This window comes from Lonchura striata, chromosome Z (genome assembly GCF_046129695.1).
Source record: "Lonchura striata isolate bLonStr1 chromosome Z, bLonStr1.mat, whole genome shotgun sequence".
NCBI classification, from domain to species: Eukaryota; Metazoa; Chordata; class Aves; order Passeriformes; family Estrildidae; genus Lonchura; species Lonchura striata.
In genome coordinates, this window is record NC_134642.1 from 69,919,783 (window position 1) to 69,947,502 (window position 27,720).

Genomic DNA, 27,720 nt, shown 5'->3' on the forward strand with positions numbered 1-27,720 from the left:
TTGATCTCTGTTTGGGCCATTCACTGAAAATCTGGTCTCAATATCCATGTGGATCCCTTCCAATACAGAATAGTCTGTGATTTCTGTACCTGGAGTGCTAAATCATGCTTTCAGACCTAGTGAAGAGATTTCTCTTCAGATAGAAGCACTTAAGTTTTAACAAGCTGCCTTACACGGCACCCTACCTTTTACACATGGAGAGAGCAAGAAACTGATATGACAGGGCAAACGTAGTTAATTACCAGTCATGGTTCTTGTGGTTCACTTAATCATGCCATTCTGTCTTCCTGGGCTTGGCAGTATTACTGCACAGTCACAATAAATCTTGTCAGGATTCTTTAGAAGGACAGAAATTACTGAGTCCCTTGATATGAAAGGAAAACCTTTTTCCCCATGCCCTTATGCACACACATGCAAACCTGGCATGCAGAGAGAGCATGGCTGGAGTACACTGCTGTAATCTGCTCTCATTTATTCTGAAACCAACTGGCACCAGCAGGAATTTTCCCTCTTGTGCATTGGCTGTAGAGTATTTCTGTAGTCTCATTAAAAAGATTAAAGATGACCACAGAGGCAGGCCCCAGTGAGCCTGCCTTCATTTCATTAATGACAAGTGGGGATTTTGCAGTGTGGAAAATGACTGATTTGACCAGCTCAATTTGCAGGCTCCTTCCACCACATGTCAGGTTGGAGACTGCAGTTTTTGCAATGGTTGTGTGTGTGTTTGTGTGTGTGTACTTAATAATCACAACTGACTGTAGAGAGAAGGTGATCGGAAGGCAGTAACATCATTAATGTGGAAAAATACAGCAAGGTTAATATACTTAATGCAACAGACAGGAATTAGGGATCCTTCAAAATTAAAATGATTTGCAAGAAAAGACAGGAGAGCACATTTCTAGGGTGATGGGTGCTAAACTAGTCTCAAGCCTCTGGTGTTTACCCACCTGACTTAAGAAGGAGAATTTGGTCATTCTGGCAGAGCTCCATGAAGCCTGTTATGCGCTTTGCAAACTCCACCACATACTGGATAGCATGGGTGATCTGAATGGCACACTGCTGCCACAGAGCTTCTCTTGTCTTCCAGGAAAACACACATGGAAAAGCAAAGCGGTGAGCAAGCAGGTACATCAGTGCATTAAGTTCTTCAGGTGGCCTTGCAGACAGCAGCATTCCTCACACTCCAACCCCATACCCAGGCAGAGCTAGCAGCATCTTTTTTTCTCTAGGTACCCAACACTTCTCAAAAGAAGGTTATTTTCACAAGCCATTGTCCCACTCACCTGAACTCTGGCATTGCCTCTTCAAAGGAGCAGAATGCACTGACCAGTGTTAAAATGTGGTTGTAATGCTGGCTTTTGTGCAGGACAGACTAATAGTGGCACAAAAAATGTACAGATTCCACAGTACTCTTAGACAATGGCACAATGCTATTAATAGATTCAACAGAGTATTTTTCCTAGTTTGAAACTTAAAACATATAATTGAAGTATCTGAATACAGATTGCATAAAAATTTTGACTTACTGATAATCATTTTCCTTGGACACACGTGTGTAAATATAAATGGATGTTCCTGGCTTCATGCCACATCTCTGCAAACTGTGGTGTGGTTTTTATTCCTGCTAATACTGCATAGCCCCATAGATTACAATGAACAAGCTGGAATCTTGCCTGTGTCTTACATAACTAACTAATATTCCAACTGAAGTCTGACAAAAGACTCATCACTAATGAAGCCAGTGCAAGAGGCACAGAGGTTTCTGATGACTGTACTATGTGTGAGGATGTGCCAGGGGAAAACAGACTGAACTTGACCTGAGAATTGCAGAAGCAGGACAAAAATGTAGTGTAATGATATTGGTTTTCCACCCAGTATTAAAAATCTTCAATTTAAGAAGTATTTTCAGTTTATTATTATCTACTGTCATGACAGGTGTTTGTTATTCACATAAAAAACAGATGTGTTTTCAAAATTATAAGGAAACAAGGTTATGTTGTCTAATTTTCTTAAAATCCTTACAACAGAGGACCCAAAAATAATCACATTGAAGTAACTGAATTTGTGCATGAGGTTTAGATCTGAGGTTTGGATCAAGCAAAGAAACTGGATTCCATGACCATACCTAAGCTTTAACACTACAAACAGCCCAATATCCTGGAAAGTTGTTGCTTCTTTTTATGGATGTCACTGCTCTGCTTTCAGTAACCAGTTCCCCAAAGATAGTGAAAAGTGTATTTTGACCTGTATGACACTCATCAGTGTATTCTTGCCAAACAAATTACTCTGTTAAGAATTTCAAGCAGAAGAAAAAGCATATTACAGGATTGTACCTTGCTCTGGTAAACCTTTATTTCTTCATATGTGTGGGTCTGCCACGCTAGTTGATGTAATTCCTCCATTGTATATTGACATGTCTCCAAATGAGACTTAATGATATTCTGTGCTATTCGATCTGTGAAAAGAATAAAAAACAACTTACATGAAATAGTGAACAGTGATCTGCAAAAGCAAAGTGCTGAAAACAATGGGGTTGTTGTAAAATGCACATTTAAGAAAATGAATATTTTCTTTTCAATGCTACCGTTTTAATTTTTTTTTAATTTGGAACTTGACTATTGCAATATGTTTCAGTATTCAGCCTAAAGTCAAGTGATCTTGATAAACAGTGGATCTGCAGGTGAAAATAACAATTATTTTTGTGAAACTATACAGAACCTTCATTCTGAACTTGATTTAATATGTTTAAATAAATTTCATTTGGAGACCCTGTTTACCTAATTGCTTTTGTCTGTGACAAACATATGCAGTAACTGGTAGACTCTTCTAGCCTGGAGAAGAGAAGGAACACTGTTGTTGTTAGCAACCCAGCAGGGAACCTGTTCAGACTTTAGGCCACAACCTCTTCATGAAGGCAGTTTCTCCCCTCCTACTGTGTGTAGGTGTTTGCTTTCTTTCCTCATTGTCCATTTCTTTCTAGCTCTACTAAAAGAACTAATCTGCTGAACTCAGTGGACAGCATGTTTCAGAACTGCCAGGTCTCTAAGAAATTGACTGACTGCTTGAACTTTGCATTATCTTGGCATGACTCATAGAAAAAGAGGAAACAGATCTCTTTTTTCTCAAGTTAATTTTAAGATAGATCATTTTCTGATTGAATTTGATGAGCAAGAACATGGAGACTGGTTTTAGCAAGGGGTGAAAGCTAAAAGTAGTATCTTGGGGTTTAGAAGGAAAGATGGAGGACATAAATCTCACACATAGCACTAAGCTACCTTAAAGTTGTCCTGAAACTGCAGCCTTAGAAATTACGTCACAACATGGAATGCAGGACACAAGCAGAAAATGAAGCATTCAGTGTTGCCCTGGAAACCTATGAAACTGTGAGTAAACTTCTTAGACAAGTATTTTAAAGCAGACCTTTGCCCTTAAAGCCACTTGAATGGATTGAAAAAATTTTCACAAAAACTTCCAATATGAATTAATTAGCATTAGGAGTTGAAATGTGATAAAACAGGTTACTGAAAACTGATAATTTCCTATTTTGTAACTTTGTGACTTAAACATCTAATGCAGCTCATTGCTTCAGCCTGGAAACTTTGCCTAAGCCAACAAAGGAACAAAGTTGAAGCCACAAAAGTGAACTGAAGCACTTGCAGCAGAACAAGCAGGGATCTGGAGCCTGGAGTTACAAAATAAATCTGCTTATGTGGCCAAGTACTGACTGAACTTAGCAACAAGCTCAGCCAGCACGAAGGGAAGTTGAAAAAAGAATGCAGAAGTGCATTTTTCCTGTAAACACTGCTAGAGGAGTGTTTACAGTGAAAGACAGTGCTATTCACAGTTAATAAACTGAGAGTCAGTAGAAAGGTGCTGAAGATAAAAAAGTTGCAGATTTGCATAGGAAATATAAAACCTGCTTAACTGAATTTGTGCAGGTATCCATTTATAGGTCAACACTATCTTTAGGCTTCCTAATGGAAGAATTGAGCCCAGCCTAAAGATAACTAAGAATGGGTATTGACAAAGTGATCTACCCATGGTTCTTTTATGGAAAGTTAGATGGACATCTGAACCTTTGATGGTAAGGTGTTGCATTTTATAATAAAAATCTTGAAGATAAATGGGCATCTCTCTTACAATAAATGTCTCACATGATATAATATTATTGTGTAGACAGATTTCTAATCAGATAAAGTGACCTGATGTCAACAATCCGAAAACAAGATGTTTTGATTTCATTGACTTCAAAATATATTTGATTAGCAGTTCTACATGACTGCAAAGATCCTCAGCTCCCCTCCATTTCCTAGCATTTATGTATTTACCTGAGGAATGAAGAGCTGAGAAACTCAGCAGGGCTTTCTAGGGATGGCATCCTGTGTTTTATCCCATGCACCTTTTCCTTATGCACTTATGCTTATGTTGAGCTGACATTAAAAGCCATTTAGATGTGCAAAGGCCTGGGGCAATTGCAGCAAGCAGCATCCAAAGAGGAATCAGGTGCAAGACAGACTTGAGACTCTTGTGCTGCAGGCTAGGCAAGGTTGAGTGTGTGAGGGGAAGGGTACACTGGGTCTCTCAGGAGAAGGGAACTGCTCATTCAGAGCAAGCAGAGGAGGCTTATTGCTTAACCTTTGTGCAGGAGTCCCTGGAAGGAGCTTCATGCAGATATAGCCTACAGCTGGCATGATGCAAAAAATAAAAGAAGTATACACCAGTCTTGGCTTTTCAGATGGTCCAGGAACAGAAGATCCAACACAGGCAGAGCAAAGAATGTCATTCATAAAGGGTTCCATAGACCATGGAATTTGTTTTTTCCCCCAACATTTTCAGATTTTAGTACCTTTTTGCTAATGAAGCTAGAGTTGGTGCATATCTTGGCAAATCCCAAGGAGAATGACACTCCTAAACCATTGGCAACAATATAAATGACATCTGATGTAAACCTGTCTGTACCCAAAATATATTAATTTCTTGGAGACCTGGCAGTTCTGAAATAAGCTGACCACCAAATTCAACTGGTTAGTTCTTTAATAGAACTAGAAAAAAATGGACAATGGGGAAAGCAAGAGAATATCTGCACATAAAAGGACAAAATCCTGTCCTGATTTGGGGCTCCTGCAGAGCCCCAAAGCCTATGGAAGTACCCTGCAGGGGTGATAATCTAATAGCCATGTTCCTCCTCTTATCTAGAGGAGTCCACTACAATTACTTCACATATCAAGTCTGGACTTTCAGCTGATTCAGTTTCAAAAATCTTGGGTCATAGATTTCACTGGTCCCCTATCACTAGGTAACTGCATGTACACAACTAGAAATGTTTGGATGAACTCCAGGGACTACAAAGGACAACTCTGCTCTTGTGATTTCAATGTCAACTGCATTTCTACTTGAAATATTGTCAGCTGCCATTTTACATAAGTTGCAGCTGGTTTGCTTGTATGAAAAGGAAAACAAAAGAGATTATTCTGGCCACACAGGTGTGTGAATCAAAGTCTGCAACATTTTATTTTCTAAGGACCAGTTGTTCCCACTATTGAGTGAAAACTAGTAATTCTAATGGAAAGAATCTGAGCCTGGATGACAGTACACCACCAGCCTGTAAACAGCAGGATTTGTAAAGCTTATCTATCTCTTGCAGTACATAAACACAAATGTAGACTAGGTGCTTTACTCCTCCTCTTTTGCCTACACACTGGGTTTATTCCATTAGGGCTAAATCTCCTATATTGATCAGTTGACACAAGAAAATCACAGCATATCCTGGCAGATTTACTGCAGATCATGGCAGATCATGTCTGAGAAACATGATCCACAGAAAGTAATGCTCCCAGTACCCAAACTCTGGTATACACTCGGATGTGGAAGAATTTGCATTAGGCAGCTTCATTCTATATTTTAGGTTTTCTTAGTATCGGTAACTTGAAATTTTTTCTTGAAAAGTAAACACATTTTCTAAAAAATGCTCAGCTTCATTGAAAAAAAATCTAGAAAGAAGTACTTCCTTCCAGATAGATAAAGCAGAAACAACATACTCAATCAAGGATACTGTCAATAATTGTAACCAACAGATTCAAAAACCAGAAATGCTTAAACAAAATACATCATGGGGTTTCCACTTACATTCCACTTACATTTCCATTCACATTTCATTACTGTCCTGCATGTCTCTTCACTGGCTTTCTATAATGGACCACTATTCTAGCTGTAGAGCCTCATCTGTTCTTAGAGGACAAGGAAGTCCATATGGTGTTTGTTGGCATGGCTAGAGAGCAGAAATCTGAGAGGTCAGGCTGGTCCCCACTCCACACAGCACAGGGCATGATGCCCTTCCTGTAGCAGGGCCTGGTGAGGCCTTGAGAGGTTCCAGACCAATGGGTAGGTAATTTACTTGGAATTTACAATGCAGCAGTTAAAAAATTAGAGAAGTTCAATGTATAGTAGGAGATGTCCAGAAGATGATGAAAATTGTACATCATGAAGCTGAAGAGGACCACGAGAGATCCATGCTGTTTCAGGAAAATAAATGGTTTTTAGATTTGTCTTGGCCTACCTAAAACAGAAGACAGAACCAAGAGACTTAATTCTGTGAGGCTTGCTCAGTGAAGTAAGCTATGCAGTGAAGTTAGTGCAACAAACCTGAATCCCTACAGATGCATCAAATACCATCTGCCATTCCCCCTGTGACCTTCCATCCCTAGTATCTGGTGGGTAACAGGCATCATGCACGTGCACAAGGGACCAGTCTGCTCAGTTTGACTGGTCATCAGCTGCTGCCTCCAGAGGTGAACATGGGACTGGGCATTGGCTTCCTCCTTTCCCTAAAGCTGCCTGTCTCCTTTGCCTACTGAGTAGTCACTTCTACAAAACTTGTTGGAAGTCAAGTGTCTGACACTGCTGCTTCACTTCAGTGGAGCTGGAGAGTAGCTAAAGAATCATTGCACAACCCTGACAGAAGGACTGGGGAGACAGAAAGACTGTAAAAGCTCTATTTCATCAACAAAACAGGCCAAAAGCATATGCTGCAAGAGAAAAACAGCACATAAACTTGGGACTTTCTGTTTCCAGTTTTGTTTGCTCTGGCAGGTAAACGCCCACGTTCTTTTTTCTTTTTCTCCTACTGTACTTCCTATTTTAGATTTCAAGAGTTACCTCACAAAAGGCACACTCCAAAGACTACAAGTGCTCCAACATTTATTCCATCAGTAGAGTAGGAATTACTTAAATACAAGTACATGAAGAAAACTGAACACTGGAATCTAGATAACAATCAAAATCAGCATACCACAGACCCACAGGGGTTTACCATCATCTGATAAATCAGTACTGCCTTTTTCAGGCATTTTCTTGCAATATTCAGAGATCTTCAATTGTAACAGTAAAGAAAAACTCCAGCTTGAGGTCAATTACAATGCTTTGGGGATGGATGTAATGCACAGAATGCACTCAACATTCACCAGCTGTAAATCTGGCCTGCTAAGTGGAACTTATCCACAGCAGCATTTGTTTCATACAGGCTCCTTCCTTTCATTTGCCTCTCTTTTCTAAGGAGTGACTCTAGTTTTTCTCAGCACTTCTTACTTCTGCACAAGGAACTGAAAAGCTTTGAAGTGTGCCTTCTAAAACACTGATAATCTTCTTCAATTAAAATGAATAATGAATCTTTAATTTGCCACTTACCCGTAGGATCCAGTTGGGTAGCTAAGAGCTTATTTCACCTTATATCCTAAGTTGAGCTCTTGCAGGGATCTACTTGTAATTAATGCAGCAGTTACATCACAGCCTTGGCTGGCTGCTGTTAGTATACATAACAAAACTCCAGCCAGGCATTCTAAATAAAATCTCTGTTCTATAACCTAAAAACTTGGCAAGATAGCAATGGATCAACACTTTTTTGTACACTAATTCAAGGATATTATGACTACAAAATGAAAATCTTTGAAAACTTAATCACTGAATTCATATTATTCTTAATTTCTTTGACAGTTGCAGAGACAGCGACACAGCTAATAAAGTAAAAATAGCTCTGTGGTTGCTGTAAAACATGAATAACAGGTCTCATTTTTTTACATGAACTGGATGAAAAGTTTGATTTTTTTTGGCAGATAAACAGGAACATTTTTTTCTGAAAATGGTTGCAAAAAGCTCATTCCATTTCTCATCTGTCTGTGTCATTCTCAATGCAATAATGCATGAAAATATTTCCCTTTAAAAATGGGAAAAAAATAAAACTAGCTTTCATAAAAAGCTAGTTTCATAACCCCTTTTTGTTTAATAACCTTGTAACACTACACAATATGCAGCCTAGGAATACAGTATGAAACATAAAAACACTCATATAAGACTAGAGTTGCTAAGATTTAGTTTAGGAATAACCTGTCCTTATGTTCAAGTTATTGAATGCTTAATGTCATGAACAGAGTGCACAAAGAGTAAAAGCTATGTGTGTGAATTCTCTGTTTCATCTCTCTCCTTCAAAGTAAATCAGTGCTTCATTTGCCTTTCCAAAAGATGCTAATAAATTAATAGAAGTGACAATACAATGGAATGAAGTCCTTATCTTAAGGAACCTAGAAGATGGACCCAGAATTCTGTTAGATCCTAGAGGATTTCTATAAATGCTTAATGGTAGTAATACTTAGTAATACTTCTCCTGGGACTCAGCCAATTTAGCAAAAATTAGAAATCATTTAACTGGCAGCAGAAGCACTAACCAAGAAAATAGCTAGAGTTCAAATGAACTTTAGAGGCACCATATAATTACCACAAATTTATCGAGATCAGCTGTTTCTTAGCTTCTTCCAGCATAGGATGCTGGAAGAAAACAGACCTTTATATTAAAATGAGACTGTTCTGAAACAAGAAAGTGGTTTTATTTTTTACAATTAAGCATACATTACCTGAAGTAGACATTTTTCTTTATTAATCTGAGAAATATATATGGAATAATTAGAATATTACTGTTAATATATCTTTTAGCACTTGTTTCACTGTCACAGTCTTCAAATTAGCTCTCTATGAAGATTTTAAGCAATCTATCTACAGAAACATGTTGAAAAGTAAGGGCAAAATATTCCTGTAGTGTGGCAAATGAGTTGGATGAAAGTGATGTTAATGTATAGTGTCAGAAAGTGGAATAACTTGGTTATCATAAGCAATGACAAAATCTTCACTAATCAAAAGAAAAGCCATCCATGCAGTCGAAAAGGAATAAAAGACAGGGGTCCATGCCTTAGTATCTTGTATTAACTATTCCCATTTACATGTGACTTTCATTCCTTGAAGATTACTGCACTATAAAATCTGTGTTCTGATAATAAGTTTCAGCATTTGTCTTTGAGCCCTGAGTCTTGTCATATTGAATTTTTCCACTGTTCACATCTATGTTCCTCTCTCATGCATTTCTCTTGAATTCTTTCTCATATATTTTCACTCTTGTATAAAAAAATTGTTGCTGTTCTGTGAAATAAAATATCAAAAGCTGAATGGACTGACAACAGACCTCATTACTTATGAAGCTGAAAACAGCACCACAAAATGTAAAACAAGCAGAATTACCTTATTCTCAGGAATAAAGTGGGAAATAGTGAAGTGCATGAAGTGAGTGATGAAAGCCAGCAGACAGAAAGCAAACAGTGTGAAAAACTGGACTATAGCCTTGGAAAGGCAAACTTAGGATGCTGCATATGTACTGCAATAGAAAAAAAGTTGTAAACCCAAACTTTTGATGCCTTTCTTGCACCTTAGGATTAAGGAATGATCAACCAGTGCCATCCAGGATGACAAAGAAATGTAACAGAGACTGCAGGCTAAGCTCTCAGAAAGTACAATTACCTTGTATTTGTTGGGGCTGACTGCCCAGAAACACCAGACAAAAACACTGATGGGAAAGTTGACACCAAGTCCATGAAGGGGTTACGCAGAAGAGGATGAAAGCAACAAGCAACCACTAATTCAGATCATAGCAATTTTGGCAGATAATATGCCACTTCCATATACTACAGTGATTCCTAAAGCATCACTGCCTTGACCTCTTGATTTTCATCTGCAGTTTGCCTCTTTGTGGGCTGAGTGTGAGTCACAACTCTGGAAGACAACATACTTCTTTCACACATCCCAGCCCCTCTGTGTTCTGGCACCTTCTCCAGTCTTCTTTTTTTGAGCATTACTTGCAGAAAGCCATTTCCTCTGCTATTGTCTTTGCTGGTCCAAAGCATATGACAGGGAACCAGCCAGAAGTCCGTCCTTACAACTGGCAGCAACAGTGTGCCTCAGTACTCACCACACCACTGAATTTTCACTGGTCTTTATGTGTGATTTGTAATCTAACAATACTCACAGCACAATGTTATTCCTGAAAAGATTGCCATGATTTATGTTAATATATGGGACATATGATACTGTATTTTACATATTTTGACTGCTAGAAATGGTTGATTTCTAACACCTTTTTGCAGACTCTCAGTAGAATGAACATATTTTATCAACTTTGGTCATGGAAGAAAACACTCTTGTCTTTGGAGAAAAGGAGTAATTTTATATACTTTAAAGGATTAGAAATTTGATCTAATTTGAAATCTGAAAAATGTAGGCCATAGATTAGGTTGTTTTTGATATCATTCTATGCATATTTTTAGCTCACTTGTAAAATGAGCTGAAGTGCATACAGAATTGAAATATGAATGTATTCTGATTGTCATCTTTAAATAGGTAATAATGGTAAGATACAGTGCCCTGACAGCATGTGCGTAAAATGCACACGTTGCATTTTTAAATGCACACTAGATGGCAACATTGCTTCTCTTAAAAACACCTGCCAGGGTGTAGCCAGCAGCCCTGTAAAATTTTGACTGTCACGTTGGTAGAAAGAATATTAAAACATGTCCTGGAAAAAGAAGCAGAAGAACATTACACAGGAATACAAAAACATAATTTCTGTTTCACTGTGAGATGGGTGGTGGCTTTGTAAAGGGAGCATAAACACAGATGCTATTGTCACCTTAGGTATGGGCTTTAATTAGTGAGCTCACTGCATTTTGAACGTGGTTTGGAGTGTCCCTTGAAATAGCATCTAATTGAGCAATACATGTTCAGTAAGCTCTCTGTTAACACTTGATCTGGCACAGGGAACAAACCCTGCAGATAGAGAAGAGTGTTAAGGAATGAGAAATGTATATCACATGGAGAACTGCTTCCAAAACCAAAGCACAGGTTTTTTTAAGGTATCAGTCTGGTGCTGATATGTATTTATATATTGCATATACAACATTAAGTCATGTGAACATCCATGAAGCGTATAGACATAGAGAAAAAAACTAGTTTCTTCTTAAGTTAATTAGAAGATTTCTGCTGAAAGAAGAAAGGTATGGGACAGGCTTTTAAACAGATGTTCAGCAGAGGACTTCAGAATGCTTACAGGTGAAGATCTCCCTTCAAGGAGAAAGAGTGAAATAACTCCTCCCTGTACAAGCAATGGAAATCAAATAACATCACAGAGTATAGAACTGCTCACTGTGGTTCTTGAGATGAATGTATGAACCCAGCTCAATTACAACTAAATTACAAATGCACAGAATGTCATTTGTGGTTACCAAGAGGATTTCTTTTTAACATACCTGTCCTGAGTAAGTTTAAAACAAATTTAAGGCTTTCCTTTACTATCACTTTCCAGTCTCTGTGTCCAGGTCTAAAGAGCTGTGCCTTAAATATAAGGCTCCTCCAATCCACATTAGATATCCGTGCTAGGGAGTTGTTGCCCGCTCTAAGATACACATAGCAGGGCAGGCTTAGAAGGACTGGGGAAAGGGAAGGTCAAACCTAAGCTCACCAACCTTACTATAATTTTGGTAGAAATGTAAGCTTTCCAAGCCATTGGGTACCTTCAAAGAGACATGATGTTGATGAAATGTCATGTAAATACATGTAAAAGACACTTTCATCTGTAATTATAGAGGCTGGGCTATGTGATCTCCTGTACCCTCTAGACGTGTCTTACTGACTACTGACAAATACACAGCTACAGGGCACCCTTAAGTTTAACTTGCAGTGAATGCTTAACCAATCTGTTTTTTCCATAACAGCTGGGTAATAATTTCATCATGTCCTTAAGAAATCATAGGCTGGCAATCTCAATTGCAATTAAAGCAGGGAAGCCTTTCCATCAACTTTTACAGACCAAGATTGGAGCCACATATTTAGAGAGGAAAAGGCAATATGCAGCTCAGTGGCAGATAATATTATGCACATATATTTAAACAAGGTAGTCTTTTAATTTCACCAAGTCTAAAAATAAACCTTTAATGCCTTCTAATTTAAAACCACACTTGGGAGCAAACCATCAGGAACTGGAGCTCCCTTCTCACTTCAGAATTTCCCACTCACCAGCTGACCTCTGTGATTTGCTGTGTGAGAGAAAGACATTCTGAAAATGACAACATTTTTGCTTTTGATATGGCAAGCAGATTTCACCTTATGGTTTGAGCTCCCACTGCATCATTTCTGCCTTCCCAGTTGTGTAGATGGCACAGTGCTCATGGGAGAAACAGGATGATGCTGCCAAGTCCCTGGCAGCATGAGCCCTTGGGATGTGGGTCTCTCCCATGCTGGCAGCATCAGTGGCTGATGGAACACACCTGGATCATGGACAGCAGGACAGGAAGTGACAGAGCCTGCCTAACTCATCTGGTCACTGCACCTCACCTATTTTGTGTTCTGCCCATCCAAATCTGCATTAAGTGCCCGATAAGATGCTTTGAGTTAAGGAAAAAAAATATATCCCTTTAAAGAAAAGGAATCTGGACTGGAAATGCACTTGATGACAAGTTGAGGTTTTGCTCTTGTATGTGTATTTATGAGCTTTGGAGCAATGTCTTTGTGCTTTGAGTCTTTTTTTTTTTTTTTTTTTTTTTTTTTTTTTTTTTTTTTGTAACAGGAAGCGGAATATTGATGAGGGCTGTGCCTAATGGGGAACTACCTGAATTTGTACAGCTTCTCTCCATCATAAGCTCTGACAGTTACATGAGAAATTTGTGACCGTATCTGAAAATGCTTTTTGTTAAACTTAACCCTCTCTTCCATATGAGACATTGCCTATCCTGCTTCTCATAGTTGTATCTAGGCCTACTAAACTCATTTGGGGAAATATAATAATACCAAGTCTATGTGATAGAGCCCTATATAACTTTAATCAGTCAGCATGTCTTTCTCCTACACCTATTTGCTAGCACAGTATATAGATACCAGTAAGCATGCAATACAAGATAAGCTATATTTTCCTTGCCATGCCATTCTAATACTACATGTCAAAATAGTTGCTATGTAAAAAATCTTGCGTTTCAAAACTGTTAAGTTGAACAATTTCCATTTCCAGTACAAAGTCTTCTGTAGATGAATGTATGTTTGTGAAAAAGAACACTTTCACATTCAAATTAAAGCATAGAACTGTTAAAGATCAAAGTAGCTCTAACCATTTAGATTACTTTTTTGGTGGAACTAGAAAATTAACATGTGAAGAAAAGCATGTAAATGATGTGCAAATTATGTCACAGAATATCTTATAAAATATAATTTTTATAACTAAATCAAAGTGACAGGGAAAGGAAGACTTGTGACTTGGATTTTACAGAGAACTTACTGTTGGATAGCAAGCTGAATATAAATACTAAAGTAACATATGCAATTGCAGCAAGTATTTTAGTCAGGTGCAGCAGGGATCATTATAAGGACTTGTTTTGCAAGTATTTAACATTTTTGAATAATCTGAAAGAGAAGATTCATAGCATGCTATTTAAGTTCAGACAAGTCTAAACTGAAAGAAGTCACAAAGCATCAATGAAGACTGAGACATAATGTGACAGGATTGAAAGAAGTAGAAAAATAAAAAAGAGAAAATGAGATTCAAACTATATCTTAATTAAAAAATGCCCTACAAAGGAGAGAAGTGAGTTCGAAACAAACAAAGCATTAACACCAAAGGCGTAAGTGAATTAGATTTTAGTTGACATATAATGCAGAAACTTCACAGACTATTTTGTTCTGAGTGCTTGTGAAGAAATCTGCTCCTTAGAGAGCTTATAGAATCTTTTAGGAACTCAAGGATAAAAGAAGTTCCCAAACATTCATTCATAAGGAAAAAAATACAATGGTTGCACTCAAGATCAGGCAAGTGGCAGATGAGGTTGTGCTTACATACATATATTTATTTGAAGAGTGTAAGGGCCAGAAAAAAGCTAAGACTGGAAATTACTACCTGGCAGAAAATCATCAGTGCAGAAAAGAATCATGATCTGGGATACTTAATGGTTCAATAGATCACTAGACATGTTGGTATAAAGAAATTTCTATCAGCCACAAGGATCAATGCAGAATAGCTTTTCTATCTCCTATATATTCTGTATGATTTCATCTAACAGTTAAAAGCAGTAATGTCTATTTAGAATAAGTTGAGTTTATTCCTAAATGTCATGGAGTGAGATGCAACTCTGCAGTGAAATTTAAGCACACTATGAAATATGAAATCAGTACATCCCAGGACTGCAAGATTGCAGCTCTACAGATGGTCCAACAATCCACAGCAGCATTAAGAGACATTTTCTACTTATTTTTAAACACTGAAAATATCATTTGCCTGTGCACTAATCCAAATATTTTATGGTGCATGTCTTCCAGTTGTGTCAGCTGATTTGTTATACCACATTATCTCTCACTATCTCCCTTACCTCTCTGCTGTAGGTGCCACAAATGACAGACCGCAGTATTTGTGTAAAATCATAGCAATTTAGGAGCCCTAGTTTCAATTTTAAAAGGAAAAGAGGTAAATCCCAGAGCCTCTGAATTTTGCTGTCAGCTCAGACACAGGCCATTTGCTATGTAGCGTTCTTTCTGCTCTGGGTTTTTTCCTGCTTTGTGTGTTTCAGAAGAGAATGAAAAACTTGGAAATGTGGGATGGATTTAGGGCAGGATGGTTTAGAGCTAGGAAAGAAAAAAAATGGGTGAAAAACTAAGAATGATGCATTATTTCTAAGTGAACCTGCAAGAGATAAAAGTTATCTTAAGTTAAAAAGATAAAACTTTGATTGTCTGAAGTCAAAAGGTCCCACTGACTTCAAGGCGATTCTTTGGCCGCTAAGGATATAGTCCTATGGCCATATTGTGTCTTTGCACTCATTTCTGTAACTGAGCACAAACCCAAATTCATAGACTATCAGAACTCTGCATTTCTGGACCTCCCCTGAGTCTCTCTAGAAACACTTCACTTCCCTTTGGTACTAGGTGTGAAGGGAAACAGCTCTTAAGGACTGTTTAAATTGCCTCAGCTGGTTTGCAGCAGGGTGATCCACTGTTGCAGGACTGAGGTATGCACAAGCCACATGTGAGTAATATTCATATGGCCATGAGAGCTGAGGGAGCAAATGTTCATCTCCAATCCTACGCTGTGGGTGTACAGTTTTACTGGACAGTGACCTAGGCCAAATATGATAATAAAACAGGTCTTAATAAACAGAGTGCCAGAAAAGTTTAGCTTTCTCCTGGACAGTTTGTGACTAAAGCACAAAATATGTTATAGAACTACCTACACATGAGCAGGCAAGGGTAGAAAACATGCTATCAATTTTAGCCATAACTTCATTTTTTTACTAGATAGCAGCTACTACTACATATCCCACTACTGTAATCTATACTGAGGGGAGGCCACATCTCCAGTCCTCAGTAGGTCTGAGCACAATCACACATTTACAGATCTCAGTACATCCATGTACATGAGACAGCAAAGTTAGGCCAGAACTATAGGGCTTTTTCATTATTTGAAATGAATTAATTTGTTAAGAGTGCTCTTGAAGATGACTTTTTACCTTCTTTTTTTTTTTTTTTTTATTAAATTCAATTAACAAAGTGTTACCCTTTGATTAAGTTCTCAGCCACAACTGATTCAGCATATTTCACTTGTCAGGTACCTGATTAGGATGCCAACCTTTGTTCATGTTATTTCTTTGTAATGGAACTAGTACTTCCAGTGGCTTTGGTGAAATACAACTGGAAGCATTAGATGAATAGAAATCCTGCTTAGACAAAAATCACCGTTAGTCATTGAGTTTCTAACAGTCTGACTTTATAGTGAGGTCTCTGTCAGGTGTCAAAAATGAAAGCAAGGGACAGGCTCTCCAAGGCCTTCAGGCAGAGAAGGAGGGATATCCACAGAAATACATTCAGAGTTTGAGCACTTTATGAATTTAGTGAGCTTGCCCTGCATTGACATCTGTGCAGCCAAAGTAGAAACTGGTACTTTTTCACAGTAAGTACCCTAGAATTAGCTGCCATGGGGATTCTGGGTGTCGACAAGAATATGGATGGTTGGCTGAAGAGATCATTTAACCCTGCCAGTAATGAGCTCATTTGAAACAAGCCCCTTTCTAATTATCACTTGGTTATGATTGATTCATCACCTGCTTTGATGCTCCTATTTAATAAACAGAAATGAACTGCTGGGTTTAAGAACTGCATAATTTTCAGTAAAAACAAGAGCTGCCTTAATATTATGTCAATTAGTTCCAGACTGGTTTTCTTTCCCATACTCTCCGTATGTGTGTGCACACACACATGTGAACATGTAACTATCGTGTACCTGTGTATGGAATGCCTGTATGACATTTTAATGAAGACAGCACTGGAGCTTAGCTTATAGATACACATTACACTACAGGAATGAGAATTTTCCTTACCGATTTCACTCATGGATATCCCTGGAGCTAACTGCCCGTTGCTGAAAGAGCTATAGGTAAACAAGTTTGGTACAGAGGTGAGGTCATAGATAGGTTCCTGCTTTATCTGTTTGATTCCAGTCATGTCTAACCCAGACTGGTCTGGGGAGGGCTGGGCAGAATCCACATTGTAGTAGCCCTCAGACTTCGGCAGATCGATGACATGCCCGTTGGAGTAGGTGCTGCCAGTTTCGTTATTCAGATTGTTCAAGCCATTGCTGATGCTGCTGCTGTAAACCCTGGTGAGAGCATCTGCCTCACCATTCTGCTGCTGCCGTTGCTCCTGCAGTCGCTGCTGGTGCTTCTGCACTTCAGCATACAAGCTATCCCTCTGCTTTTTGGACATTCTTCCAAATTTCACAGCTGAAAAGCAAAGCACAATGGTAACCATTGTCATCTTTAGATTTTTCTCGATTCTCCTCAACCCTTCTTAATTCTGGTATTAACTTTCAGGGTTAATTTTGCTGTGGAAACACCTTTTTCTGTGGAAATGAGAAAGGATGTAAAGCTTTATATCACATACATCTCATAAACGAAAACATATTGCATACTTGAATTTACCTGGTGACAACAATGACTCCTATTTGACAGGAGGGCCTCACTCAAGCAATTTGATTCCCACTATGAATGTTAAAAAGACCATGCATCCTTTTATATCTCTCTGTTCACTGAACAACTACCCAGAGCTGTATGAATTGTGCAGTCTATAAATTCATATCCATTTACTAATGTTCTGCAAACCTTTACACAGTACACTAGCAAGATTAATATTCTGGGTGAAAACATGCCCTAAAGTGTATTATCACATCCTTTAAATGGGGGGGTGTTATCTTCCTACTTTAAAAAAAAGATCTTACAGGTTAGAACCTAGAGGAAAATAACAAATTTGAAGGTAAAGAGCACAAATAAATGCCATCTTTTCCACTAAGCAAAGTCTTAGGGATTTATGCCATCTCCATTTTAATAATCTTCATGCACAAATCCATACACTCCTTCTGATGAGAAAGGGAGGAAAATAAAAGAGGGCAAACCATTTTCCCCAGAAACAGGGTACACTACATTGAGATTAAAATTTTCAAAGGTGACAGGCTGATTGCTGTGGAACAAGAAGGAGTAAATTCATAGCCTGTATATACAGTAGATCACAGCTGATTATCACTCTCCACTCCCCTCTTTCTACAAATTCTGGTCTTTTACTGGGCTAGATCTTGGGATCTTAGAGCAGAGGCAGCTGTTGATTGTGCTTTAAAACAATTGAGAGGTACATTTAGCAGAATTTGTCAGAACAGGTAAGGGGACATAGCTCCAGAAATATAGACTTCTATGTATTATGAAGTGTGTTTTCTGTTCTGTGTATTTCCAGTCCATCTGAAATTTGGGTCAATTCAGATTCATATGTATTAGCACATGATTCTCATTTAGCCTTTGAGAAGAGTTTGACTTTGTAGGTGTATAAGTATGAAATTCTTCAATCAGGAAAAAGAACAGAAAATGTAGACCATATTATGAAAATACAGTGCCACCAGACCACCACAACAAGGTGTTTTGATTTATCTTCACTTTTTCACTTTTTTTTTTTTTTTTTTTTTTTTTTTTTTTTTCTTTTTTTTTCTTTTTTCTTTTTCTTATTACCAACCTCAGTTGTTTAGCTGCAGCCCTACGCTCAGGCTACAAGCTACAACTCACAAACTCAGCCAGCCCCTAGAATCAGTTCATGGTATGCTGCATACCCGTATGGACAACATACAATGATTGTATTTTAAATAATTTTGAATTATGCAACTGTTTATTTTCTTCAAATTTAGGGCCTCAGCAATAAAACCAATGTTTATCCTCATTATATATTCATTAATTGGATTCTCCAGCTGCTGTCAATTAGCATCCTGCCTCTGCATGATAAAAATGCACTTATTACATGGCTGAGAGGTAAAAATCAAATTAAAGATTTCTGTCAAAAAATTCACACAGCCAATTTTAAATTTGCAAGAGCTCTTAATATTCTTAATCCTAAATAATCATAAAGACCCTTACATCAACTATGAGAGAACAAAGTGATGCTGTTGGAAGAATCACTCATTTTGTCACTCTGCAGTGGTCTCTGAATTATTGGTTGGGAAGACGGCACTGTCAGTCACATTAAAATGCCTCTGTCATACCTTAAATCATTGGAAGATACTACTTTCAGAAGGAAAGTATGTGCTGTTAAATTGTTGAAATGTTACTTCTTTAATCACTGTGAAGAATTAGGACCTAAGGTGTCAAGTAAACTGGATGGTAGGACAAAAAGAATTCATGGATTAAAGGCCCTTCCCAGGTTGATGAGACTGGTAAACAAGTAACTTCAGTAAGATATAAGACAAACTGAGGGTTTAGATGGTCTCGATCATCCAAACAATCCAACAATAACTCAATGTAAAAATATACAGTTTGTGTCAACCTTTTAAAAGAGAAAATTGCTTCAAAGAAAACGGAATTAATAAAAACTGCTTAAAAAAATTAGAACATTTCCCTCTAATACTTTCTCACTATATAAAATATGTTTTTGAGCTGGATACCCCCTGCACAAGGAATAGTGCCCCGGGCATGTCAGCTGTGGGCAGCCTTGCCCAAGCCACCCATTGCCTACAGCTTTGGTGTGATGCATGTTCTCAGCCTGCTGATATAAGCTGATCACATTACAGTTTGAAAGGTGCAGCAGAGCTTTACAAGGAGCACATGATCCTGAGATGGCATAGACTGTGGAGCTTTCCACTGCTATAGGATCCATTTTCAGTGCCAAATTAGGAAACATCCTTTTATAGATCCTTCTATAGTCTGGACAGGAGGCAGTATGCAAGTAAAAGACATGGGGTTTCTTCAAATGCAAAATATTTGGTCAAGTGCACTGAATAAAACAAACAGAAACACCCAATGCTACCAAGGTGCAAATTTGTGTAGAGTTATACCTCCTTACTACCAGTTCTTTAGAGATCTCAGGGAAATGGATGCTTTCACACATCAGTGTTAAATGTTAAGATAAATGATGATGTTTAATGTAATATTTAATATAAACCCACCTCTTCAGAGGTGACCTTTTTTGTGCTTTTTGTGCTTTTGATTAGAATAATATATTTAACTTCTGACTCCTTCTGCTCTAAACTAATAGCGCTCCCCATTTTGTGATTTTCCCCACCCCTCTCAATGAAAATAGCCTTCTTTGTTAACCAGATGGCAAAGATCATCTCACAGCACATGCATTACAAAGCACAGAGCTTCACCTCTCTCTTTTTGCAAAAATCTGCAGGGAGTTTAAGTAAGTCAGCAGTAAAGAAAAGTTTCAAAGGGCTTAGATGTGAAGCACAAATTTGACTCCTTACCATCTCGAGACATTCCCAGGGCAAGACATTTCTGCAGTCGGCAGTGTTGGCAACGATTTCTGTTGGTTCTGTCAATTAAACAGTTTCTTTGTCTTGGACAGGAATAGGATGCATTGTTCTGCTGACTCCTCCGAAAGAATCCCTTGGAGCAAGAGAGCAGGGAAAACCAAGTATTATCATGAGTGTATTTATGTGCGTGAGCATGCATGCAGACAGACACACACACACAGAGAAGCATGCAAAAAACTACAGCAAACCCCTATTTAGTGCACTGCTACTTTTTCTGTGGCTCTGCAGCTATGTTGGTATTGTATTAAAGAGCATTTAATTATAATAAGGAGAACTCTGTACTGTTCTGTAAAGAATATAATTCTGCTTTGTTAAAACCGAAGTTATGTTACAGAATGCATTTTTACTGTGCAATAATGACACTGTATCATCTAATACTTGCTCCTAATAGAGGAAAAACTTGTCAGCATTTGTGAGAGATGACTTCAAAGTACTTGTTTTGACATTTCTCCCTTTAATGAAGAGACTAACTGTAACTGTAGAGGTAACTGTTACTGGATACACATAGCATGAGAAGCTGAAGTCTGCTGTTCACTTCAACTTGGAAAATGTTGATCTGATCTGGAGAGGCATATGATTCAAGAGTGAAGTAATTAAAATTCAGCCTTCACAAAAGCACTAGGATATAATGACTGTATCAAGTAAAGCCAACACACAAAGGAGACAACAACACCTTTAGGTACTACCATGAGAATGTAATGGCCTTTTCCAAGGGCTGTTTGTCTAGAATCTTAGGGCTAGAGGGGAAGTATACACACCTAGATCATTATGAGCTTCCAGCTGCTATGAGGTAGTGCCAAGAGCAGCACCAAAATGCACTGTTATGGTAGAAATGACATGAAGCAGCTGAGGTGACATGAAGAATGAAACCAGGGGGAGGGGAAAAGAAACAAAAATAAATAGATCTATACCAAATAAATTAAAAAAAGAAAAAAAAAAAAAAAGTCTGGAGCATCTACATGTCCAGAGGAGGGGGGGGATAAAAAAAAGTAGAGAACTCCCCTAGCCAGTTTGGAAACTTTAAATGCAAACAGCTGCAGGTTGTGGTGGGAAAGTTGAAGGATAGCCTGGCCACTGGCTATGAGTAGTAAACCAGCAGAAGTATTACTGCAGTTACACCAGTCACCAGAAGTAACACCAAAGTACTTGTGCCCTTCTGGGGTAGCTTGCAAACACCTTGGAATGAAGCCAGAAAGCAACAGCTGACTGCATCAGGAAAATGATGAAAAATATCAGGAAAACAATAGTGTATCTCTGCATAGGCTGATGGAGGCTAATACTGAGCAATGGACAAGGTCATAAGGTGGCAGGAGGCTTCAGCTCATTTGCTACAGCTTATACATGAATTCTCGCTCAGGTCCTGGCGTGCTGAATGAGGGTGGTGTGGGGTGTCAGTAACAGTGACAGGCATGGTGTTCCACCAAAGACATTGCCACTGCTACTTCTTGAAGTTGATCCATTTGAACTGGGTCAAGCTTGTTCTATCAGTGATTATAGTGTATCTAAAATATAAATTGAATTTTATGATTTATACTTTCCAGAAAATAGATATCCTTTGAGGAAACTCTCAGAAAAATTCTGGTGGAAACTTAACTGATCTTAGCTGTCCAAAATTTTCCTGATATGGTAGAGCTGCCTTTAATTTAAGACTAAATGGATACTAATTGCAGATGTCATTGCTGAACTTTATAGCCAATCTTGGTTTTGATGCGGGTTTTCTGTTTTAACTTTTATATTTTAGCAGAATCTATGGATTTCGGAGAAAAAAATAATTCAGTAATGTTAAAAAACCACACTCAACCATTTAGCATTGACAGTGCTTTCTCCTACAGTACTTCTTGTTCCCTTTAAGGTTGATCTCATCTCAGAGGAATTTGTTTCATCTTTGTCCTCCTTAGGAAAAAAGGACCATATTATGTATCAAGGGTTACATAAGAGAATTAATTTAATCAGGTTTTTCTGAGGAGAATTTTATGTTCTTATTCTCCTGCATAAGATCTAAATGTTGTCTTATAAAATAGATATAATCCTCTCATTTTATATTTATGGTATCTTTATATAGATTTGGCTACATTATTTTACATTGGAACAATTCCTTTTTTTTTGTGAAGGAAGATGTATTTCATAACTGAGGAGCTAAAGAGTTAAAGACAGATTTCCCAGTACTTCCAACATGGACAACAAGCCTTTGAACAGATCACTTCATCTACCACCTACAACCAGTCTGAGAAAGGAAATCACTGAATGAACTACTTTCTAATTCATGACAAAACACTGGTGGAAACTTTGCTCTGGGGGGAAGGCACAAGAAATGATAAAAGGCTTCTTAGTGAAGAAGCAGCAGCCACAGAGATAGATGTGATGAAAACTTATCTCCAGGTTTCACCCTTTCTGTAAGAATAGCGTCAGACGTACTCAGCAGGTCCAGCATGTTCACTGCACATGCACATTCAGCATAAGGTAGGCATGCATACAAACCAACAGCAGTATTTCAGATGACCCTTAAGCACTTAGAATATGGATCTGCTGCAGCACAGCTAACATAGCAACACTGAGTTAAAGGATCTTCTGCTCCTTGAAGTTTGCAGCACTGCCACTGGCATCGTAATTTTTGGATGCAGCATCCTGAAATGCTGTGGCTGTCTGGTGCCTGGCTCAACATGTGTGCATGCTTGTGGAGTGATTCCACCCCAGCTTCTTCCACTCATGGCCTCTATTCTTAGTCATTTCAGGTTTCCAACAAACTGAGACAAAAAGAGCCAGAAATGACCAGTATGCAGGCTGAGAGAATAGCTATTTAAATGCTGGGCACTTAAGTGGATAGCAGAGCTGCACTGGCAGAAACAGTGCTTACCTTAACAGGGCATTCTGACAGACTGGGATGCCTCCCAGTGGAACTGACATGAAAAACTGACACCTTTTCTCACACAGGCTCACAAAACAAGATTAGACTAATTGATCTGATACAGCAAAATTGGCACAAACCCAATAGGGTTAAAATTTATAAGTGGAAGAGAATCTCTTTATCTCAATAAGCAGTCTACTCACAGAGCATAGTGGTATCATCTCCTCTTGAGGCACACACAAGGGCCAGCATTAACCCTAATTACTTCTATGGAAGACTATACCTCTAGACAGTCTGTGGACTCTGAGTACTGGGAGAAGATGCTCTTTTTTTGCTTAAAGTAATTTTCTTCTGTAGCTTTTGTGCCAATTTTGAAATATCAGATCAATTAGTTTAATCCTGTTTCATGTGATCATCATAAGAAGATGCTTATTTCTAGGCCAATGTCACAGTAAGACAAAGGCACACTGCAAATTGTTCTGCTTCCAATTGTCAATGTTCCTAAAAAACCCTCAGTCTTTACCAGTATATTGGTTCTCAATGTACTGGCATTAAAGTATTTATTTTGCAGATGGGTGCACTCAAATTTTCAGATTTTTCAGCTGTTCTAATACTTTGTACAGCTTGCAATTTCACACTGCAAATAGGCACCCATTTTCAAACATCCTAGTTTGTCTTCTATGTGCCTCCACATAGAAGAAATCAGAGATGCTGCCTCTCTATCTTTGCAATTTCCCATTTAAAGTTAAAATGGAAATACCAACATGGAGTATGAAACTCTGGTTTGTCATGAGTAATAATGTAATTCCTTAGATAATAAAATCGCAGACAATTTTTACAATTGAAAATTGAAGCCTTTCTTCTCTTTGCTTGGGTCTGATCTGTGTTCTTTGAACTAATGCCTGAAAAAATATGTTGATATGTCTAAACAGCAAGTCTATGCACTTCCCCCACTCCACCCCTTTTTTTAACCTCCAATTCCCAGCAACTGCTCCCTCACTAATGCCTTTAAGGAAGAAGACAAAGAATCCTTTTACACTATTCATAATGTAAGTCATTCTTTCTTTTTAAGATTACAATTTGGTCTGCAGATTGTGCAAAAGGAGATAAAAAAGGACTTAGTCACACCTGTAAGCTCTTAAAAAAGGCTGACCAGCAGTAACATGTTAACTGTAATGCTACCATGGGTTGTATAGGAAACCAGGTAAGAAATGCACTTCTTTCAAAGCTGATTTAAGGTAGATCAGGTGTGACTTACAGCTGCCGGCCTCTGTTGGTGTCAGCACTTACACTGCACCAGACGTAATTCATTCATGTTTCAAACAAGGACGTATTTGATAAAATGGAAAGCAATTGGGAAAATGAGACATGAAATGCATCTTTATCATCAAGAAGCTCTACAGCCTTTGGCACCACTTGTTTGAAAGCTTGTAAGACTGTGTCATTGTACAGAAGTGCCTGAGGCTAATGCAAATGATGATGACTGTGTTTTATTAAAATCTCATACCTTGCAGCCTTCACATGTGATAACTCCATAGTGTATTCCAGAGGATTTATCACCACAAATTTTGCATGGTATCACTTCAATTTGTGCTGAAAGAGAAAACAAAACAGATATTTTGGGTATATAATTGTATTTAATTTCTTTTTTTCTCAAAATGAAATCTTTAGAAATAGAGAGTAGATAACCAGTTGAACCTCAAAAATAGAAAAATACTTTGTATTGTATGCCTGTTTCTGAATGCTTTCATTTGGCAAATTTTAAATGCTTCACATTATGTAGCTTCTGCCACATCCTACAAAACTCTTCAACATTTTAAAATGTCTCACAATTACTAAGTTTCTTTTCATGGTCCTTTTTTTAAAGTTCATTTTTTCACTGGTTAATTTTATAATTATTACTGCTAATGACAGTCAGTAGGAGTCCTAAACAATAATCTGGATTGTTCTTTCCTACATACTTCAGATATTTGTGACTTTCCATTTTTCTAAGGTAGAAATACAGGGTGTGCTTTGATGCCCTTTTAAAAGCAGAGTAGAGATGATGAAGCTTTCACTTTCTTCTAATTACGTTCAAGACATGAAGATACTAATACCACTGTCAGAGACAGGCTGGTAAAAGCTTGCTTAATCTTCCTCTCTTCAAACTGCTTGTTCTAACACTGGATCGCTGGCAGGCAAGGCCCACTGATGGAGTTTAGGTAGCCAGTGGCTGTGTATTGGGAGAGTCAGGTGTAGTCTGAAAAATGTTTAAATATAGATGCGCTTCAGATCCTTTTATAAACACAGTGGTCATTTGATTATGAGAAGGAAAACACATTTCATTATCTTTCAAAATTTTTTTTTGCAACTGCTTGATTCTCTCAATTACTGTGAATCCTGTATCTTTCCTTTGATGATGCTGTAAGAGCACATACTTAGACATGTAAGGAAAATCTGTGCCTTTATTTAAGTCAAAGGAATTGAGAAGAAATGTTAAACTTATTTTCTCTCCCATTTATTTGTTCTTCTGTGTAGGATGCATGCCTCCCTGCTATTCTCCTCCTACTTGAAAGCAGCATCACATTTGCAAAGTACTCTCGGTAGATGTTGTTTCTCCATGCTCAGGGCAGGAACAGCAGCAGTTCTCTGCAACTCAAGTCACCCATCAAATCTTGGGTAGAAAAGCTTTTTTAGTAGAGTTAAGCCCAAGCACAAGGATACGTAACTGTAGTACTTTTAGTAAGACACATTTAACTCCAAAATGGATTGAGACATGGAAACAAGATTATTGTCCAGATGCTAATCCTAAAAAGAGCATCCCATTTCAAACTTGTGGGCTGCTGAAAAGATTAAAAAAACTGGAAAAAAAGTATGCTTAAAAATGTCTGCACATTTTAGCTAAGCACTAAATATGCTCACACAGTGGATACTGTGAAAATATAATCATATAGGCCTGGATTATGCCCTGTTTCTACTTATGATTATCATTTGTCTCTTTTAGCAGAAGCCAGAAATTTCCTTCCTACCACTTCCTTCCTCCAACCACCTTGTAGCTAAACAACCAAAAATCAGTCCTGTGTCTCAGTGAGCCAGCACCACACTTCCCACTGAAAGGTGCTTTGCATACCCTACTCCTTTATCCTCCTATTTAGGGTAGAGGCTTTTAGGGTAAACTGCACCAGGTGAAAGCCTAGCAGGCCCTCTACTTTGGAAAGTCAATTAACGATTCCCTTGGGACAGCATAGTCCAAGGGACCGAGGCAAGAGGAACTTACATGCATGGCTGAAAAGACTTTAGCTCCCCACTGTGAGCTAATTTTCCTGACACACTCTTTCTGATCTAGCATAATTTTAGGCCCAGGCAAGCAATTCAGTTTTAAAACTGCTCCTAATCCATGTTGTACAGAGGGAACTCCTTAACAGAGAAGCACAAGCAGCTCTTTGGAAATTTTTCCAGGATGCTCCTGCTCATAAATTCCTATGCCTTATGCCCACTGGGATAAAAAAACAAAACCCCTTAAACATGTGCCTCCAGGCACTGTTGTTTGTGAGGCTACTTTGGGTAACTGCTCAGAGGTCTCTGCTTGAGAGTCAGCGGATGGAGAAGTTGCAGCTCTGGGACCATGTGCTGCTTTATGTTTCATTGACATATGTCAATGTCAGAGGCAGGAACTACAATGAGAATAGAAATAAATCTGCAGGAAAAGACAAGGCAGAGGAAAAAAAAAACACCACAAAAATATCAAGGTACTTTTAATGTGACTTGCATATACCATTTGTAACTCTGATAGGAAGAGAGAGAGAAGACACTGCTTGCATTTAGCACAGTACATTTTACTATAAGCAAATAATAATTTCATGCATGAATCTCAGTTTTAAGGTATACATTCATGGTATTGGTGGATCAAGTCCCTAAATGCTAAGGCTTTGTGTTTCAATTAATATTAGAGTCGTGACTCTTCAGTTAATTCAAACCTTCATTTGAAAATAACCATTCTATAAATTAGTAAATGCAGGTTTGTCTAGGAAATTGCTACCACTTTTCCTTACTAGAACTCACAGAAAAAATATCTTTAGGACACAGAAAGCACTTGAGTAAGTTTGGAAAAGTGTATTTTGATGCTGTCCCCAAAATTTTTTTTCATAGAACAGAAGAACAATTTCAGTATTCTTAACAGAAATCTTGATTGTACAGATAAAAAATAAGCCACTGTATTCCCATAAGGGTCTTGAGACACTGTAATAAACATAGAGCATACCAGGTTTCTTTTGCAGATATAATCACAGGTCACAGACTGCAGAATATTCTGAGTTGAAAGGGACACACAAGAATCCTCAAGTTTAACTCCTAAATGAGTGGACTGTATGGGGATTGAACACACTGTCTTGGTATTAGTAGTTGACACAGAGTACTACACTTCTTTGCACATTCTGGTTTTTTGTCTACCTATGATCCTATTTTTCTTACTTCCCTCACCTATTAAACCAGCAAACAGCTCAGGGAGCTGTATATCTGACTCTCTTTACAGCTATTATAAAATATGCAGCTTTCTTCTGAACTCTTTAAAAATATAAAATGCACTGACAAAGTGCCACTTCCTAAATATTGAGGGGAAAAATTGAGTGAACAAACAATAGTGGAGTTGCCACAATAATAACTTTCACCAGGACAGGAACAAAACTTGTATGTAGAGAAATCCCAAAGTAAT

General features: G+C 38.1%; 1 protein-coding gene across 1 annotated transcript in view; it reads right to left on the reverse strand.

Annotated features, from left to right (window-relative positions):
- Window positions 1-27,720, reverse strand: part of RORB (RAR related orphan receptor B) — a 129,213-nt gene that overhangs the window by 14,369 nt on the left and 87,124 nt on the right. The window contains exons 2-6 of the mRNA XM_021541521.2: window positions 24,538-24,623; window positions 20,117-20,258; window positions 16,722-17,123; window positions 2,334-2,455; window positions 948-1,080 (exon numbers count right to left, since the gene is read on the reverse strand). Coding sequence (XP_021397196.1) covers window positions 948-1,080; window positions 2,334-2,455; window positions 16,722-17,123; window positions 20,117-20,258; window positions 24,538-24,623 — 885 coding nt within the window. The remainder of the gene's footprint in view (window positions 1-947; window positions 1,081-2,333; window positions 2,456-16,721; window positions 17,124-20,116; window positions 20,259-24,537; window positions 24,624-27,720) is intronic.